The following is a 16,195-nucleotide window of genomic DNA, read 5'->3' as shown; positions in this document are numbered from 1 at the left end:
CTGACTTTTTGGATTGTTGTTTGCCCTTTGCAACAAGGATTAAGGCCTGCCTGCCTGACTTCTTATTTGGGCCTAACTCATTATCGAGTTTATCTTTGCTCAGTAGATTTCCCTTCATGTCCTTAAATGAAAGATTATCTCTCCCATAAGTCAGGGTTTCCCTGAAAGTTCTATAAGAAGGGGGCAAAAAACACAACAATAACATAGTTTGATCCTTGTCCCTGATATTTAAATTGAAATTCTTTAGGTCATTGAGAAGGGTAACGAACTCACTCATGTGAGCCCTAATGGACTCAGTTTTAGCCATTCTGAACGTGTAGAGATGTTGTTTTAACATTAACCTGTTAGCTAGAGATTTTGTCATGTATACCCAGTTTTCTCCATAGCGCAGATGTTGTTTTCTCCATCAATACTTCCTGTAGCACATTATTTGTAAGGCATAGTTGAATTGCATATAAAGCTTTTTCATCAAGCTTTTCCCATGCTGACTGGTTCGTAGATGTGGGTTTCTTCTCTGTAACAACCTTTTCAGGTTGTTCTGGACCAGTATTGCCATCATTCAAACTTGCCAAAACTGATATTTACGATTCTATCAAACTTCTCAATGTCGAACTTTGTCATTGCCATATTTGAACAGGTTGAATGTGGAAACTAAACCAAGCTCTAATACTAGTTTGTTGGGCATAAATCTGTGTATGCAACGAACAAGAATAATAACGAAGAAATTGAAAAATTTGAACACACAAATTTTACGTGAAAAAACTCCTCCAAAGAGGATAAAAAAATCACGAGCAAAAGAAAATTTCTCTAATATAAAAAAAGTACAAAGATGGAGAGAACCAAAGAAATGAAAAACTCGAAACCCCGAAAGAAAAACGCTTTAAACTCAAAAAACACATAATTCTCTCAATCTTTATATTTTATATTGTATAAACCTAGGGTAACTAAGGTCTATTTATAGGCTGAAATTTGTAGCTTTTATAACTAGAATATCTGTAGGTTAATTAGGGTTTAAATGGGAAATAAAATAGAATTTAATTGAGAGAAGAAAACTGAGAAACTTGAGGAATATATCGCCACGTCGTGACGTGGCTTTTGCGTTGTTAGGAGGAAGAATAATTGCATCGTCGGGACGAAGATTTTTTCTCGTTGTGACATCGAATTTTATCTTATTGAGATGTTACTTACTATTTTATCAAAAATGCGAGGTATACTCCACACTAATTTTTTTTACAACAAATAAGGATAAAAATATTATTGAGATATAAACTAAACTTCAAACATAATTATGCTTTTTATCACTTTACTTTAATTCACTATATTATTTTACTTTTTCTTATAAGAAATTCTTGATAGTTTGGGGTAAATCATTAGTTTTCTTGAAGTGATTAATTAACATGGTCCAATTCAGTGTCCACCTTCCATTTATTTCCCCAATTGGATACCTAGTTAAATACGGTTGAAACACTGAGTATTAATCGGTGGATTTAAAAGAAGGCAACTGGGAATCTGGGACCGATTTTGATTAAAACTAATAATTAAGTTTGACATCTAAATATCAATGATATTTTAACGTGATGGTTGGTCAGATTATTCTTTAATCATAAAGTTGGGAGTTCAATTTTTGTCTATGAGAATAAAGCACATTTTATAATTAATTATTTACTTTTTTAGAGAATACTCGTGACAAGAAAATTAATTACTACTACCAATGATGAACATCCTAATTTCGATAAAAAGAAAAACCAAATCTTTTTACTATGTATAAGTTGTGAGTTTAGTCATTTTACTTTAATTTGATTATTCTTAGTGTTTTTTTTAATTTTAAAATTTTAGCATTTACCAAATAGTAGATATTAGCTTCATTAAGTTAAATATGCTATTTCTAATATATTATCGACAAACATATATTATTACATGTGTAATTACTTGTAAATATTTTATTTTCACACTATAAAAAAGTTTGTGAATGAATTTAATAGTTATTGTTTATATTAATAATAAAATTTTATAATTTAACAAGTATATGAACTAAAATGATTAAATTTAAAAATATTGATTAATTTTTTTACTTATATACATAATACAAGAATAATAGTTAAATTTAACAAAATAGATTTAATTATTACTATTTAGATCGGATTAAAATTTTAAAATTTGAAAAACATAAAAATTAAAATTAATGAATTTAAAAATATAAAACTAAAATTAAATAAATCAAAAGTATATGTATTAAAAATAAGCAAAAATTGACAAAAATAATAAACTGACATCAGCAGAAGATTAACCTTCGGACGATTTCTAAGAAAAGACTGATGAGGTGGCGGCCGTACTTTGATGAATGTCCGAAGAATAACGTCTAACATGGACATCACGTGATGACTGAAAGCTGCTTCGAATTGGACACGTGGAGGGATTTGTTCTTTGTACAACCCCTTTGGAATCCGATTCCTCCAATTACGGCGAAACCAATCGGCGCTGATATCAACGAATGGTTTTTGTTTAACTAACGTTCTTAGAACACCGTTTAATCTTAATTCACACATTATTTATCATTATATTGTCAACTATATTTTATTATGAAAAATAAAAATAAAATGATATTCATAAACAAATATGTGAAGATCAAGATTAAAATATTGAATATTAAGTTTATAAATGTTAGGGGCGAACTAAAAGCAAAGTTAAAAATAATTTAGACATAGATTTAAATAAAATTAAGTTGTTAAATTAAATTATTTGTTTAATTTTATGGCTTGACCTGATTTTTTTAAAATTTAGATGATCTTAGATTTATTTTATTTAAAAAATTCTTTTATTTGATTTTAATTGAAAAATATCTTTATACGTCATACGTACTATATTAATTAAATTTTTTACTATCTAAGTACGTTATATAGCTCATTTTAAATCAATATTATAAAAATGTTATAATTTTTTAATTTTAAAATATTTCAAATTATTATGAGAGATCAATCTATATAAATAATATTAAAAAAAATAAAGAAGATTGAACACAAATATTTACGTAAAAAAAACCCTCCAAAGAAGATAAAAAAAACTACGAGTAAAGAAAACTTCACTAAAACGGAAAAAAACCGAAAAGGAGTACAAGATGGAGAAATAAACAAATCCGAATCCAAAAAAATACAAAGTTCTCCTGAAATTTCCACAAAATTCTCTCTTAATTATGTTGTTGAATCCAACTCTATTAGGTTGCTAAAAACCTTATTTATAGACTAAATTTCGTGGCTAATCTAATCAGAATATTCCTAGAGTTGTCAAAGTTTAACTGAGAAAAATAGTAATATTTAATAAAGAGAGGAAGTCCGATTTAAGTTGAATACATGTCGTCATGTCGTGACGTAGCATATTACCTCGTTGGGACGAGGCAACTCTTCTTGTCGGGACATTGTTGTCGTGTTGTCATGACATCGGCTCTTCTTAGTCACAACGTCAATTCTGTTTCATTTGAAATGTGATACATACTCTACCATTATAAAGTTTTAAATTTTAAGAAATAATATACAATTGAAACACGAATAAAATTATTTAATATTATAATATAAAACATAAAATTATATTAATTTAGAAGTGAAATACGTAATATCCAATTTGTATTAAGAATAATCCTAGTTTTTTTTCTATTTTCATTATGAGCATGGATGAAAAATATATTACTAATAAAATAATTAATGTAAATAATTCAGTTAATTAATAAAATGTAAAAAATTCAAAGTAATAAATTATTTATATTAAAAGTATTATCAAATTGATTAGATTAAATTGAAATTTTATTAGCATTAAATTGAAAAATTTTGGAAGGGTCAAATATAATTTTAAATAACGATAAAGGGTAATTTTAAAATATCAAAAAAATTGAGTGGCCAAATCTAATTTTACATTTTTAAAGTAATGATACAAGAACAATGTAATGATGTTAAAAATTTTGGGGGGCCAAAAGCAATTGTACCCTTTTTAATTGCCTAAACAATCCATCAATATCAATGTTCTTAAAAATTTTGTAGGGGCCGAGCCTTGCTTGCTCCCCCCTAGATTCAATTGATAATAAATTATAACATTTATGCTAAAATAGAAAAATGAATTAAAAAAAATATCAACCAAAGAATGGTAAAGGAAACAAGAATTGACTTTTGCAAATGACAATACTACACCTTTTCAATGATATCATAAATGTAGAATGAAAATCATGAAAACGATCTTAACCCTCCCTAACCTACTTCTACGACAGGCACAAAAGATTTTGACTAAAATAAAAAGGCAAAATTCTTTTTTTGCCCTTCAATTTTACAAAAATATTATTTTAGCTATTTATTTAATTTTTCACATTTTTTAACTTTTTTAATTTATTTTTTTGTCAAATCATTTCAAAATGAATAAAAAAATTAATGTTTGTTACTTTTACTGATGCGGCACATACGTGAATTGCTACGTAGATGACACATTAGCATTTAATTAATTTTTTTATTTTTAAAAATAGTTTTTATAATATTTAAAATTTTTAAAAATTAATTAAATGTTAATGTGTTGTCCATGTGGCAATCTACGCGTATGTAGCGTGAAAAAAAAATTAACTTCCTATTCATCTTAAAGTGATTTAACAAAAAAAAGAAAAAACAAGTTTAAAGGTTAAAAAATGCAAAAAAAAAAAAAGAAAAAAGAAAAAGAAAATATATAACTAAAATAACTTTTTTGTAAAATTAAAACACCAAATAAGTGATCATACCAAACAAAATCAAACAAACCAGTTACAGGTCTGTGTGCGTGTGTGGGAAGGAACCAGCTGAATCGACTTGTTTCTATTTGTAGCATAGTGTTTAATCCAGTTCGATCTTTTATCTGCTTTGTACTAGATTGTATACTTGTAATTCTACTGGTAAATTTGAATAAGGATTTAACCATAGTCAACTCTAACCCTTTTCTTTAGTTAACCCCTACCTACTGAACCCTTTAAATTGGACTCCTCCTCCTCCCCTTCCTTTCTCATCAACCTTGGCTTTGGCGCTCAATTTCAACTTTGAATACTCCAATTCACTTCTCACTCGTTTTCTTTTCCTTTCATTTCTTTTGCTTCTTTTTACAATACCAAAAGCGATTGTTTTGGAGACATACTGGATAACACTGCAAAACAAAAGTCTTACTGTATTTCTTTATTGTCACTTTGTTTTTAGAGAGAACAAGATATGGCGGCAAACGGAACCGGATTGCCAATGGCAAGGAAGCCGTTGGCGAAGATTGTTACGGAGGATAAGCAGGGAAACGGATTGTGTCACGATGATAGTGCAAAAGGCATTAAGGCTCAGACTATTGATGAGCTTCACTCTTTGCAAAAGAAGAGATCTGCGCCAACTACGCCTCTAGAAGGGAACCAGGGTGCCTTCGCTAGCTTGCCCGACGACGAGCGCCGCAGGCAGCAGCTTCAGTCCATCAGGTACTCATGCAACTGCTTTCCAACACTTAAATTATTTTCTTATCATCCTAAAGAATTAAGATGATTATTTAAAAAATAGTAGTAATATGATGATCATCTTGGGGAGACACACAGCGACCAGTGATTTTGTTTTTAATTGAGTTTCTAAACAGTGCATCTTTGGCGTCGCTGACGAGAGGGGCAGGCCCAAAGGTGGTAAGGGGAGATCCAGCAGCGAAGAGTAGTCAAGCGGTGGAGCATGTGGCGCACCGCCACCACCACCACGTGGAAGCACCCACCATCAGCGTCAGTGACGACAGTTCTTTGAAATTCACCCATGTTTTATACAACCTCTCCCCTGCAGGTATACATAACATCACATGATAAAGTAAAATAACGTAATGTAAAAAAAAAATGGGTATTGTTTGTGTACAGAGTTGTACGAGCAGGCTATAAAGTATGAGAAAGGGTCTTTTATTACGTCGTCAGGTGCATTAGCTACCTTGTCAGGAGCCAAGACGGGGCGGTCTCCGAGAGATAAGAGGGTTGTTATGGATGACACCACCCAAAATGAGCTTTGGTGGGGAAGGTAAGTGTATGTATATATAATAGTAAATTTTTATGTTATGAATTATAGAAAAATTGAAGGAACAATTGAAGGGAATTGCATGGCAGGGGATCACCCAACATTGAGATGGACGAGCATACCTTTCTTGTTAACAGGGAAAGAGCTGTTGATTACTTGAATTCCCTCGACAAGGTCAACTTTTTTTTTTCTTTTAAAACTTTATTTCATTTAATAATAATAATAACTGTAATGAAATCTGATTGATGGTAATTGGATGTATATGATTATCCAGGTTTTTGTGAATGATCAATTCCTAAACTGGGATCCACAGAACAGAATTAAAGTACGGATTGTCTCTGCTAGAGCTTATCATTCATTGTTCATGCACAACATGTAAGTAAAAGCTAAGAAATTTAAAATATATATGTGCATCATTTGTTGAGTTCTATAATTCAAATAGAAGAACCCCATGGAGGAATTATGGTTTAAAAGGCTGGTAAAAGCTTTAGTGTAGAAATGGATGAATTGTGGGGTGGTTGGCAGGTGTATCCGACCCACTGATGAAGAGCTGGAGAATTTCGGTACTCCGGACTTCACCATATACAACGCCGGACAGTTCCCTTGTAATCGTTATACACACTACATGACATCCTCCACTAGCACAGACCTTAATCTTGCTAGGAAGGAAATGGTCATCCTTGGCACTCAATACGCGGGGGAGATGAAGAAGGGTCTTTTCAGTGTCATGCATTATCTCATGCCTAAGCGTCAAATCCTCTCCTTGCATTCTGGCTGCAATATGGGAATAGATGGAGATGTTGCCCTCTTCTTCGGACTGTCAGGTATGTAGTGTCATCGGTTCAAGGTCTTAGTCCTTACTTTGTTCTTGAAGCCTTAATAAACTTGTTTTGGAAGAAAAGGATTTAAGTCACTCATGTGTTTAGTTGGATAACTTTCTTAATAGGTACTGGCAAGACTACGCTGTCTACTGATCACAACCGGTATCTGATCGGAGATGATGAGCACTGTTGGAGTGACTATGGCGTGTCAAACATTGAAGGTGGTTGCTATGCCAAGTGCATTGATCTTTCCAGGGAGAAGGAGCCTGATATCTGGAACGCCATTAAGTTTGGCACTGGTGAAAATTCTTTGTGCTCTCTTTTTTCCAGGCTATGTTTTACTGGAATACAGTTGTGGTGTTTGGTTTCATTCTTTTAATTCCTTTGTTTCTGCAGTTTTGGAAAATGTAGTGTTTGATGAACATACAAGAGAGGTTGAGTACGGGGATAAATCAGTTACAGGTATATATACTATGAACAATTTGGGAGTGATAAAAAGAAAATTCCTTGATGTCAAACAATTTGGCAGGGAAATCATTTTTACACATCATATTTACGACCATTTCCATTGCTTGCAGAGAACACTCGAGCAGCGTATCCTATCGAATACATTCCCAACGCCAAGTTACCGTGCATTGGACCACACCCAAAGAATGTCATCCTTTTGGCATGTGATGCCTTCGGTGTCCTTCCGCCTGTGAGCAAGCTGAACCTGGCACAAACCATGTACCATTTCATTAGTGGCTACACCGCTCTGGTACGTTTCCATGTCCGACTAAAAATGGTTTGAAGCCCCTGAACTTGTCTGATGATGATGCATAACCATATAGGTGGCTGGCACAGAAGATGGTATTAAGGAGCCGACAGCTACATTCTCAGCTTGCTTTGGGGCAGCATTTATCATGTTGCATCCTACAAAGTATGCAGCCATGCTTGCTGAGAAAATGCAAAAGCATGGAGCAACAGGATGGCTTGTCAACACCGGCTGGTCTGGTGGAAGGTAAATTGCTTTTTATTGAAAACCCTTTTTTGGGATAGCATCCAACACTAATTCCTGGAACTGTTGATTTTCTTTTACAGCTATGGCTCTGGAAACCGTATCAAATTAGCCTACACCAGAAGAATCATCGATGCTATTCACTCCGGTAGCCTCTTGAATGCAACTTATGAGAAAACCGATGTGTTCGGGCTAGAGATCCCCACTGAGATCGAGGGAGTGCCTTCGGAAATCCTGCGTCCAGAGAACACTGTAAGCTATATCCGTTCTTCAACCTTGTAGAGCATAATGTTGGCCCTACCCTATTCTTTATTAGTGATGATAGCTTGAATTGTCTCTGAATGCTGATGTATTTTGATTCATGGATTGCAGTGGGGTGACAAGAAGGCATACAAAAACACATTGTTGAAATTAGGTGGTCTGTTCAAGAACAACTTTGAGACCTTCACAAATTACAAGATTGGCAAGGACACCATGCTGACTCAAGAGATCTTAGCAGCCGGTCCAAACTTTTAATTCAAGAACAAATAACGTTGCGAATAAACTGATGGAGAGTGACACAAATAACGGTTTTTGTTTGTAATATTAAATGTAGTCCTGAGTTTAATTCTTATGTAAAATGGTTTCTTTACATGTGGAACAAAAAGCTTGAATATAAGTCACATCTTAATAATAATAATTCAATTTTCTATGATATTTATAATTAAACATTAGTGGTATTTACTCTTTCATAATTTTAATGCAAAAAATTTTAAAAATCATGAAAATTAATTTTAAGAAGGAAACAGAAAAAACAGAGAACAGAAAAGCAAACGTTGCGTGGTGGGTGTAAAGTAGAGCGTGATTGCGTAACCAACGAAACGAAAAGAGCAGTAAACGTCAATCAATTATTTTAATTTAAAATTTTTAATAATAATAAAAAAAGAATGTAAAACTATAAATATAGAAGCCACTGTTTTTACAATGCCATTGTGTTACTACCGTCAGCATCTCCAAAAGAAGAGAGAAAGGCAGGTTTTTGCTGCTCCGCCAGAAGAAATGGGTCTTTCTTCCTCTTCCATTACCAAGGATCCTCCTGCTACTCCTTCCTGGTTCACTCCCGAAAGGTATTCTTCCTTTGTTTTTTTAAAAAAAAAAAAACAAACCAAATCTTTATTAAACTGTTTTATCCGGAAATTATGCTTGTTCTTCAATTTAGCTGGATTTCAATTGCTTGTTAAGGCTGATTCTGAATGCAGTTTGGGTTTATGAAACAAGAGTTAGGTCTAGGTTGAACTTCTTTCAGTTGTCTCTTTTATTTTTTGTTTTAATAGAGATGTTAATTCCTGATTTATATTATTATTATTATTTTTTTGCAGGTTATTGATTCTATTTTGTGTAATTAACATGATAAATTATGTTGATCGAGGAGTAATAGCGAGTAATGGTGTGAATGGGAGTATTAGGACTTGTGATGACAAGGGAATTTGCACATCTGGTAGTGGAATTCAGTAAGATTTCACTTAACATTGTTTGTTTGTTTTGCTGCGCACATTCAGCTTTCGTAAGATCTTGTTTATTGCTTATTATTTGTTTTAATTGCCTTGCTGAAAGATGTTTGCTTGCAGGGGGGAGTTTGACTTGACTAATTTTCAAGATGGTCTCTTATCATCTGCATTCATGGTCGGACTTCTTGTGGCGTCCCCAATATTTGCCTCTTTAACAAAGAGGTGAATTACCTTTCATGGTTCTTTTCATTCTGTACCTTTAAAAATTTTAAAAATTTTAAAAATTTTCAAACTGGCATTTTTGTTAGTAGCACTGCGATGTTAAATACTACTTAAATCTTATTGTTTTGATTGTTTAGCTACTGTTGTATTTTTGGCTGTTAATTACATGTCAAATTGGTTGATAATGTTAGTTGATTTATATGATTGCAGCCACCATCCTTTTAGGCTTATTGGAGTTGGATTATCTGTTTGGACCTTAGCTGCAGCTGGATGTGGTAGTGCATTTTCCTTTTGGTTTATTGCAATATGCCGCATGTAAGTGTAGCATTCTCAATACACTCTGGGAGTTTTGGTTGTAGTTCAATCTTACTAAACAAGTTTCTTATGCTACATTGTACGTTTTATATTTTTTATTTATTTATTTTTTTGTGTGTGTTTGTTTTTTAATTGTGGCTCTGTCTTTGATGTTTTAGGTTGGTTGGTGTTGGGGAAGCTTCCTTCATAAGTCTTGCAGCTCCATTTATTGACGACAGTGCTCCCGTTTCTCAGGTTCATTTATTTTATTTATTCTTTAACTTCAGAACTTAGAGCTTCTTGAATACATATCCTCATGCCCGGACTACACGATCATGATAATCCACTGTAATACTCCAGAAGACAGCCTGGCTTGCGATGTTTTATATGTGCATACCTACTGGAATTGCTGTTGGATATGTTTATGGTGGATTTGTAAGTTTGTATATCCCTTCCTTTTTTACTCACTAATTATAACTGTTGCTTTTACGTTGAGGAAGTGATTCCTAGACCATATCATTTGGTGGTTCCCTCTGTATTGTCTAGCTAGTCTGCAGGATGCTTGATGATTAATCATAAACTATGTCTGCTTATCATATAGGTTGGGAGCCAGTTTAACTGGCGCTATGCTTTTTGGGGAGAGGCATTATTAATGCTTCCATTCGCGGTTTTTGGCTTTGCGTTTGAACCATTACAGTTGAAAGGTATTTGTTTATATGTGTCGTCTGCATTCCAGAGTTTTATGTCTTATTATCTCACAACAAGTTAAGTGTTGAACATCTGCATTACTGAACTTCAAATTATAAGTTTCTGTCCTGTTGGATCAAAGAAAGTATTGAAATTTATTGAGACAGTTTCTTCAGTAATTGATGGTACATGTTCCTTATCATTCTTCTTTTTGTATCAACTGGTTCCACTATTTAGTGAGAAGTTGCTTGCAATAGTGGGGTGAGAAACACATGCTATGCGTGTATGTCAAAGTAAATATTTGAATATGAATGGACAGACTAGAAAGGAAGTCTTAGGTCCTCCCTTTAACAAGTAAAAGAGCTTGTTTTTAGCAAAATCAGACAAATTGAAAGAGAAAACTAAAAAGGGAAGCACTTTTCAGATAAAATAGATTAAATCAAAGAACTTCTGTGACTGTTTAACTCCTAATGTTCTTGCATAATCTTTTTACTCATATCATCCAAAGAAACTTAAGGTTTTTATACTCTAGTTCTAACACCTGTAGTTTGTTGTTCCCAATAAATGTCTTTTCACTTGTGACTAAATATTTAAACCACCTTCTAGCATGTATAATCACTAATGCAAATATGGTGATCATTAGGGTGTGCATGTGATTTGGTTGGTTTAACTTTTTGCTAATTGAAATCAAACAGAATGTAGTTGATTTTGATTTAAACTGAAACAAAAAAGTGGGTTTCTAAACCTAAACAGAACTCAACTAAAACTTATGGTTTCAGTCAGAATTAGACCAGAAAATTTTCACATACACATTACTTAGAATCGAACAAAAAAAAAAAAAAAAAACAAAATGAGTCATAAGTTTGTTTCTTGTAATAAGCTGGCCTACCAGCAGGTAAGTTTCCTTTTTTTCTCTAAGGCACTCATGTAATTTTAAGTCTAACCTATCATAGTTGCAGATTCAGAGGCATCAAAATTACATGATAATATTTTGGTTGGAGCTGACAGTATGAGTGTAGATGAATTGAAGAAAACTTCAAAGTGAGTTGTTAAGTCCTGCTTTCTATTGCAACAGCATTCCTTATAATGGTGCAAGCTGGTTCCAAATAATGTTTACTCACAAACCTTTATTCCAATTAGAAATTTTACAAAAGAAATTAGAGAAGAGTCATCAAATAAGAAAGATTAAAAGGAACTATAATTAGGTAGTAAGGCTTTAGGATTCTAGTTGCATGAAGAATGTTGGACACATTTGGGTCACCATCCTTCTCGATACAGTACCCAACAGGAACAATAGGCCTCTAGTCAGAAAGTGGGAAATGTGGGAATTACAGCTATGACTTGGGAGATAATGACAATCTGAGCACATGTAAAATGCAGGCTGCAGGAAATAGGCTGATTGATGTAGTTTTGAAAGTGGTTTATGTGGCTTTGGTTGAAACAACTATATTGCATCCTGTTTTAGTTATGTTAAAAACACACATAAAATAAGATTAATTTTATGGATGTATAAAAACTTTCTCTATATGTTAATAATATTCATGATTCATTCCGTTCCATATCATGATTAAGGACTGAAACATTTCTTTGGCAGGTCAGTAAACATTCACAATATCTTGAATCAATTTTCTCAGTTTGCAGAAGATATGAAAGCACTTTTGGTGGACAAAGTTTATGCTGTAAATATTTTTGGTATTTTTCTTGGCACCCTTAACATCTATTTCAGAAATGCTCTTAGAAAACAAAATCCAATAAGATGCTACATGAGTTTTTCTTTTTTGGTCACGATTTTTCTCTTGGATATTTCCAAGATAATCTATAAAATATGTGATTTTTATTTTCTTATTAATTCTTTGTAGCTAAGTTTGTTTCATGTGTGATTGTTTTGGCTTGTAAAGAATGACTACTAATATTTTGTCCAGCAGGTTACATAGCATACAACTTCGTCATTGGAGCATACTCATATTGGGGGCCAAAGGCTGGTTATAATATTTATCATATGGTACAATTTCTGACTAATTACATGCACTATGGTTTCTATCAAAATCTTTTCCTGTTAGAATTTTCTTTTCGGCATCACAACGAATCATACGAACTATTTCTGACAACTTACATGCCTTCTATAGAAAACTCTTAGGATTTTCTTTTTGAGACCATAAAGAATCATTATTACCTTCTGTTCGGTGCTGTAATTATTTTAGTTGTGATTTTTACAGGAGAATGCAGATATAATGTTTGGAGGGATTACAATTGTTTGTGGGATTTTAGGAACATTATCTGGTGGCTTCATACTAGATCGCTTGAGTGCTTCGATATATAAAGCTTTTATTGTGAGTTTTATTTCTCCTTGATGATGTTGTATGTGAATGGTATTTTCTAACTTGCTTATTTGGAACAAAAAGATCCATTCACATCCTTTCGTTTGGATATGACAAAGTAAGTCAATAAAGTGTAAGTTTTGGAGAAATTAATTAAAACTAAGTGTTATTCTTTGTTATTTTGCCTAATACAACCTCTGATTAATAATAAATAACAGATGGATATAGAATTTTGGTAATGTAAAATTACCTCTTTCACTATTACTTATTTAAATCCAGACTACTAAAGAAAAATTGCAACCAGAAAAAGAATAGGAGGAAAAACATGATAGTGACTTAACTGGTAAAGAGACAGACAAACTAATGTTTGTGATTTCCATAGTTGAAACTAACAATTAGCTATGAATTTGTCTGAAATTTGTCTCGTTTTTGCTTTCTGTTTATAACATTGTTTATGGCTTACTTTCTTCTAAAACAGCTTCTTTCAGGGGCAACGTGTCTGGGTGCAATATTTTGCTTTCTTGCCTTCTGTCTCAGGAGCTTGTATGGTTTCATAGTTTTTTTCGCATTGGGTGAATTTTTTGTTTTTGCAACACAGGTAAAATAGAAAATTGGAGTGTGTTAGATTTATGATATTATTTTTCTCCAAATTATTATGTACTTGTATTTCTTGGGATGTAGGAACTCTCTGCCCCTTTTTCAACTAGCTTCATTTAGTAAAAGATACAAAAGGGAGATTTAATTGGAAGTTATGCCTTGAGTTTTACCAACCTGCTTCACTGCAGCTATAACATATTTTGTGGAAGTTGAACTACATTTTTATTTAATAATAGAAAGAGCTTTTCTGATCCATTATTGCCTCTTTAGTGAATACATTGACGCTTGAGCAATATTTTTCCATTTTGGACTAATATTATCTTGAAATATTTATCCAGTTCTATATTAATAGTGTTACTTTCTCATCATACATTGATTTTCCAGGCTCCAGTGAATTACGTGAGTCTCCATTGTGTCAAACCAAGTTTGAGACCATTATCTATGGCGATCTCTACCGTCTCAATTCACATCTTTGGCGATGTGCCTTCCTCACCACTTATTGGGGTCCTCCAGGTGCTTTTTAAAAAAATATATATGAGCTTGCACAGTCACATGTGTTTTGATGTGGTAGATCGTTTATTTACATCAATATGCTGTTTCCTGTATTTTGCTTTGAAAAAAGTTTTCCTGCTAACTTTGAACACAATTTCCAAAATCTTTCAGCTTTTAAAATGTTCTTAATTCTAAACGTAATTTTCAATCGATTAGAATGCAGTATGCTTTGCAGTGTCCTATAAATTTTTGGGAAACAAAATTCACAATATCTCGTCTATCCATATTACTTAAACTTGGGTGTTTTAGACTCAGGTATCCGTGTACAATATTAATATTTTCAATTTTCTTCTTCTTAAGATTTCCGTGTATTTGGAGGGTCTTTGGAGGATTATAACCTCGTACTCATGTCTGGATATGTATCGAATATAGATGTTTGACATGGATACTTCAAGAAAGATGAAGAGTCATAGCAATATAGCTCGCTATTTTCGAAAAATACTATCAACTACTAAAAAGTATTAGGTTGAAAAATTGATTCTGGGATCTTGCATAGATTTCAATGTTGAATTAATTTATAAATGAAATCATAGCAAGTTAGTGAAGTATGAAAATGAAACTATATATAGATTCTGGAAAATTAATTTGCCCATTTCTAATGAATTTTTTTTGTTGTGTTAAATGGCAAACCCTTTATCTTTGCCTTATTCCCTACCTTTTATCTCTATTTAAATCATGTCAAACAATCACTTTAGGAGAACTGGATGCAAGAATTTGAACATTCTTCATTTTCTTTCAGTTTCAATTAAGGCTCTTATGAACCATGAAATGCCTATAAATCTATCTATGTATATTTATTTTTTTCAGAGCCTTGTTTGTGACTGGTGATGTTTTGGAGCAGGATAATATTAACAATTGGAGGGCAAGTGCACTTATTTTGACTTCTATTCTCTTTCTTGCTGCTGGGATATGGTTTATAGGTGAGTAATTATAAGTTCCTCACATTGTTTCTGGAAGATCTGATGATATATACATATATATATATTTCTTTTTTCGAGGTAGTGAAACCTCCTTTAAGCATGCAAATATACTCAAAGCTACCAACGATGCAGGACTCGTCCAAGTGATACTGATTAATAATAAGTTCGTACTTGTTTATAAAAATAAAAAGGACTTGTGATTTGTTTGTCAAGATATCGGACAACATTTTATCTTGAGAAATAAAGCATGATGCAGCCATATTTCCTTTACCGAAACATGATAGCCTGATAAAAACCCTGAACTTTTCCGGTATCTTTGTTACTTTAACAAAGACTATTATTGTTTCTCTTTGGCAGGTGTTTCTCTACATAGTGACGATGCATCTAATGACAGAAGTGAAAGTCAAGTCTGTACAGTCACAGTAGACAATGGAACACCATTGCTTTATGGAAATGGGGATGAAAGTTCTTACGAAGCCTAAGTTCAGACCTAAATGCAAGCTATCAGATGTAAATGTATATATATTGTTTCAACTGTTATTTTTCCTAGTTGTAAGAAGGTTGCAAATTTATTTAGGTTAGTTTGTCTTCATGCAGTCTCTGCAATCAGTAATGGGAGCAAAATGACAGATTTTGGTTGCATCCCCCAATGTAAAAAGGCATTCTGCATTCGGGACGGTGAGATCGCGTGTAATGAATCATGTGAAGATAAACTTTCAACATAGATCGATCTCCGGGAAGGTACGAGAGAAAAAGAAAGAGATGATATCGAAAGTATTTGATGTTGTGGAACTTACTGCATCAACTAATATCTTAGTCACATGCACATTATTTGCAGATTCTATTGTGAATGGTATTTAGATTGGAGCTTCAAAAATTGATCAACCTCATTTGCTTTGTTGGTTGAAGTAATGGCTGCAATTCAAGGAAGATTGCTATCTTCTTCTTTTTAGTGTTTCAGTTTGATATCTGACTAAACTTGCTGAAAATTCCATTTTAATTTCCTAAAAGAGAAAAAAAATGACTTTTTTTCCTCATTGGAAATCAACTTAATTCCGGCAAAAAAAAAAAAAAAAAATTCCAACTATTTCTTCAACGTCTGGAACTTATTTGTTTCATTTCCCCCCCTCTATGGGGGTCTTAATTATCTATTAACTAGCATTGATCACCCCGCTAATGCCTGGGTCTTGGTTTTATTTATTTAATAATAAAAGTTTAATTTAATTATATTCATTAAAATTCGTGTTAAGTATAAAAACTAATTTAGGATAATTGTTTTAATT

At 32.7% G+C, this 16,195-nt stretch overlaps 2 protein-coding genes across 5 annotated transcripts; both read left to right on the top strand.

The window, feature by feature from the left end:
• The first annotated feature begins 4,855 nt into the window (after window positions 1-4,855).
• On the top strand, window positions 4,856-8,543 carry LOC108477269 (phosphoenolpyruvate carboxykinase (ATP) 1-like). Of its 2 annotated transcripts, none has more exons than XM_017779770.2 (12): window positions 4,856-5,452; window positions 5,605-5,795; window positions 5,921-6,020; window positions 6,107-6,191; window positions 6,292-6,392; window positions 6,543-6,841; window positions 6,964-7,137; window positions 7,235-7,300; window positions 7,417-7,595; window positions 7,669-7,838; window positions 7,919-8,087; window positions 8,208-8,543. In XM_017779770.2, exons 1-12 carry the CDS (start codon window positions 5,205-5,207, stop codon window positions 8,349-8,351), a joined length of 1,926 nt encoding a protein of 641 aa, XP_017635259.1. In that variant the 5' UTR covers window positions 4,856-5,204; the 3' UTR covers window positions 8,352-8,543. The 2 variants fall into 2 exon arrangements, with proteins under 2 accessions (XP_017635259.1, XP_017635258.1); XM_017779769.2 differs by having other exon boundaries at window positions 5,867-6,020.
• An 84-nt stretch (window positions 8,544-8,627) lies between these two features.
• On the top strand, window positions 8,628-15,901 carry LOC108477334 (probable sphingolipid transporter spinster homolog 2). 3 transcript variants are annotated; one of them, XR_008276021.1, is made up of 17 exons: window positions 8,628-8,941; window positions 9,194-9,325; window positions 9,443-9,544; window positions 9,755-9,859; window positions 10,018-10,093; window positions 10,199-10,273; window positions 10,440-10,542; window positions 11,485-11,566; window positions 12,120-12,217; window positions 12,451-12,527; window positions 12,742-12,855; window positions 13,322-13,441; window positions 13,825-13,953; window positions 14,834-14,912; window positions 15,270-15,428; window positions 15,510-15,653; window positions 15,751-15,901. XR_008276021.1 is itself a non-coding variant. In XM_053023104.1 (16 exons), the coding sequence occupies exons 1-15, from the start codon at window positions 8,799-8,801 to the stop codon at window positions 15,392-15,394; spliced, it is 1,560 nt and encodes a 519-aa protein (XP_052879064.1). In that variant the 5' UTR covers window positions 8,628-8,798; the 3' UTR covers window positions 15,395-15,422; window positions 15,510-15,901. The 3 variants fall into 3 exon arrangements, 2 of the variants coding, with proteins under 2 accessions (XP_052879064.1, XP_052879063.1); XM_053023104.1 differs by having other exon boundaries at window positions 15,270-15,422; window positions 15,510-15,901; XM_053023103.1 differs by having other exon boundaries at window positions 15,510-15,901.
• Window positions 15,902-16,195: the final 294 nt, after the last annotated feature.

This window comes from Gossypium arboreum, chromosome 12, assembly GCF_025698485.1.
Source record: "Gossypium arboreum isolate Shixiya-1 chromosome 12, ASM2569848v2, whole genome shotgun sequence".
Taxonomy (NCBI): Eukaryota; Viridiplantae; Streptophyta; class Magnoliopsida; order Malvales; family Malvaceae; genus Gossypium; species Gossypium arboreum.
The sequence above is the reverse complement of the archived record's forward strand: the minus strand, read 5'-3'. Positions and strand labels throughout refer to the sequence as shown.

Bases quoted from the DNA above. Each gene is read 5' to 3' on its own strand.
- LOC108477334 (XM_053023104.1), top strand. From the start codon at position 8,799: ATGCCATTGTGTTACTACCGTCAGCATCTCCAAAAGAAGAGAGAAAGG. The intron at 10,543-11,484 runs GTATTTGTTTAT...TCATAGTTGCAG, and splicing joins TGAACCATTACAGTTGAAAG to ATTCAGAGGCATCAAAATTA. The intron at 11,567-12,119 runs GTGAGTTGTTAA...TTTCTTTGGCAG, and splicing joins GAATTGAAGAAAACTTCAAA to GTCAGTAAACATTCACAATA.
- LOC108477269 (XM_017779769.2), top strand. From the start codon at position 5,205: ATGGCGGCAAACGGAACCGGATTGCCAATGGCAAGGAAGCCGTTGGCG. The intron at 7,301-7,416 runs GTATATATACTA...CATTGCTTGCAG, and splicing joins CGGGGATAAATCAGTTACAG to AGAACACTCGAGCAGCGTAT. The intron at 7,596-7,668 runs GTACGTTTCCAT...ATAACCATATAG, and splicing joins TTAGTGGCTACACCGCTCTG to GTGGCTGGCACAGAAGATGG.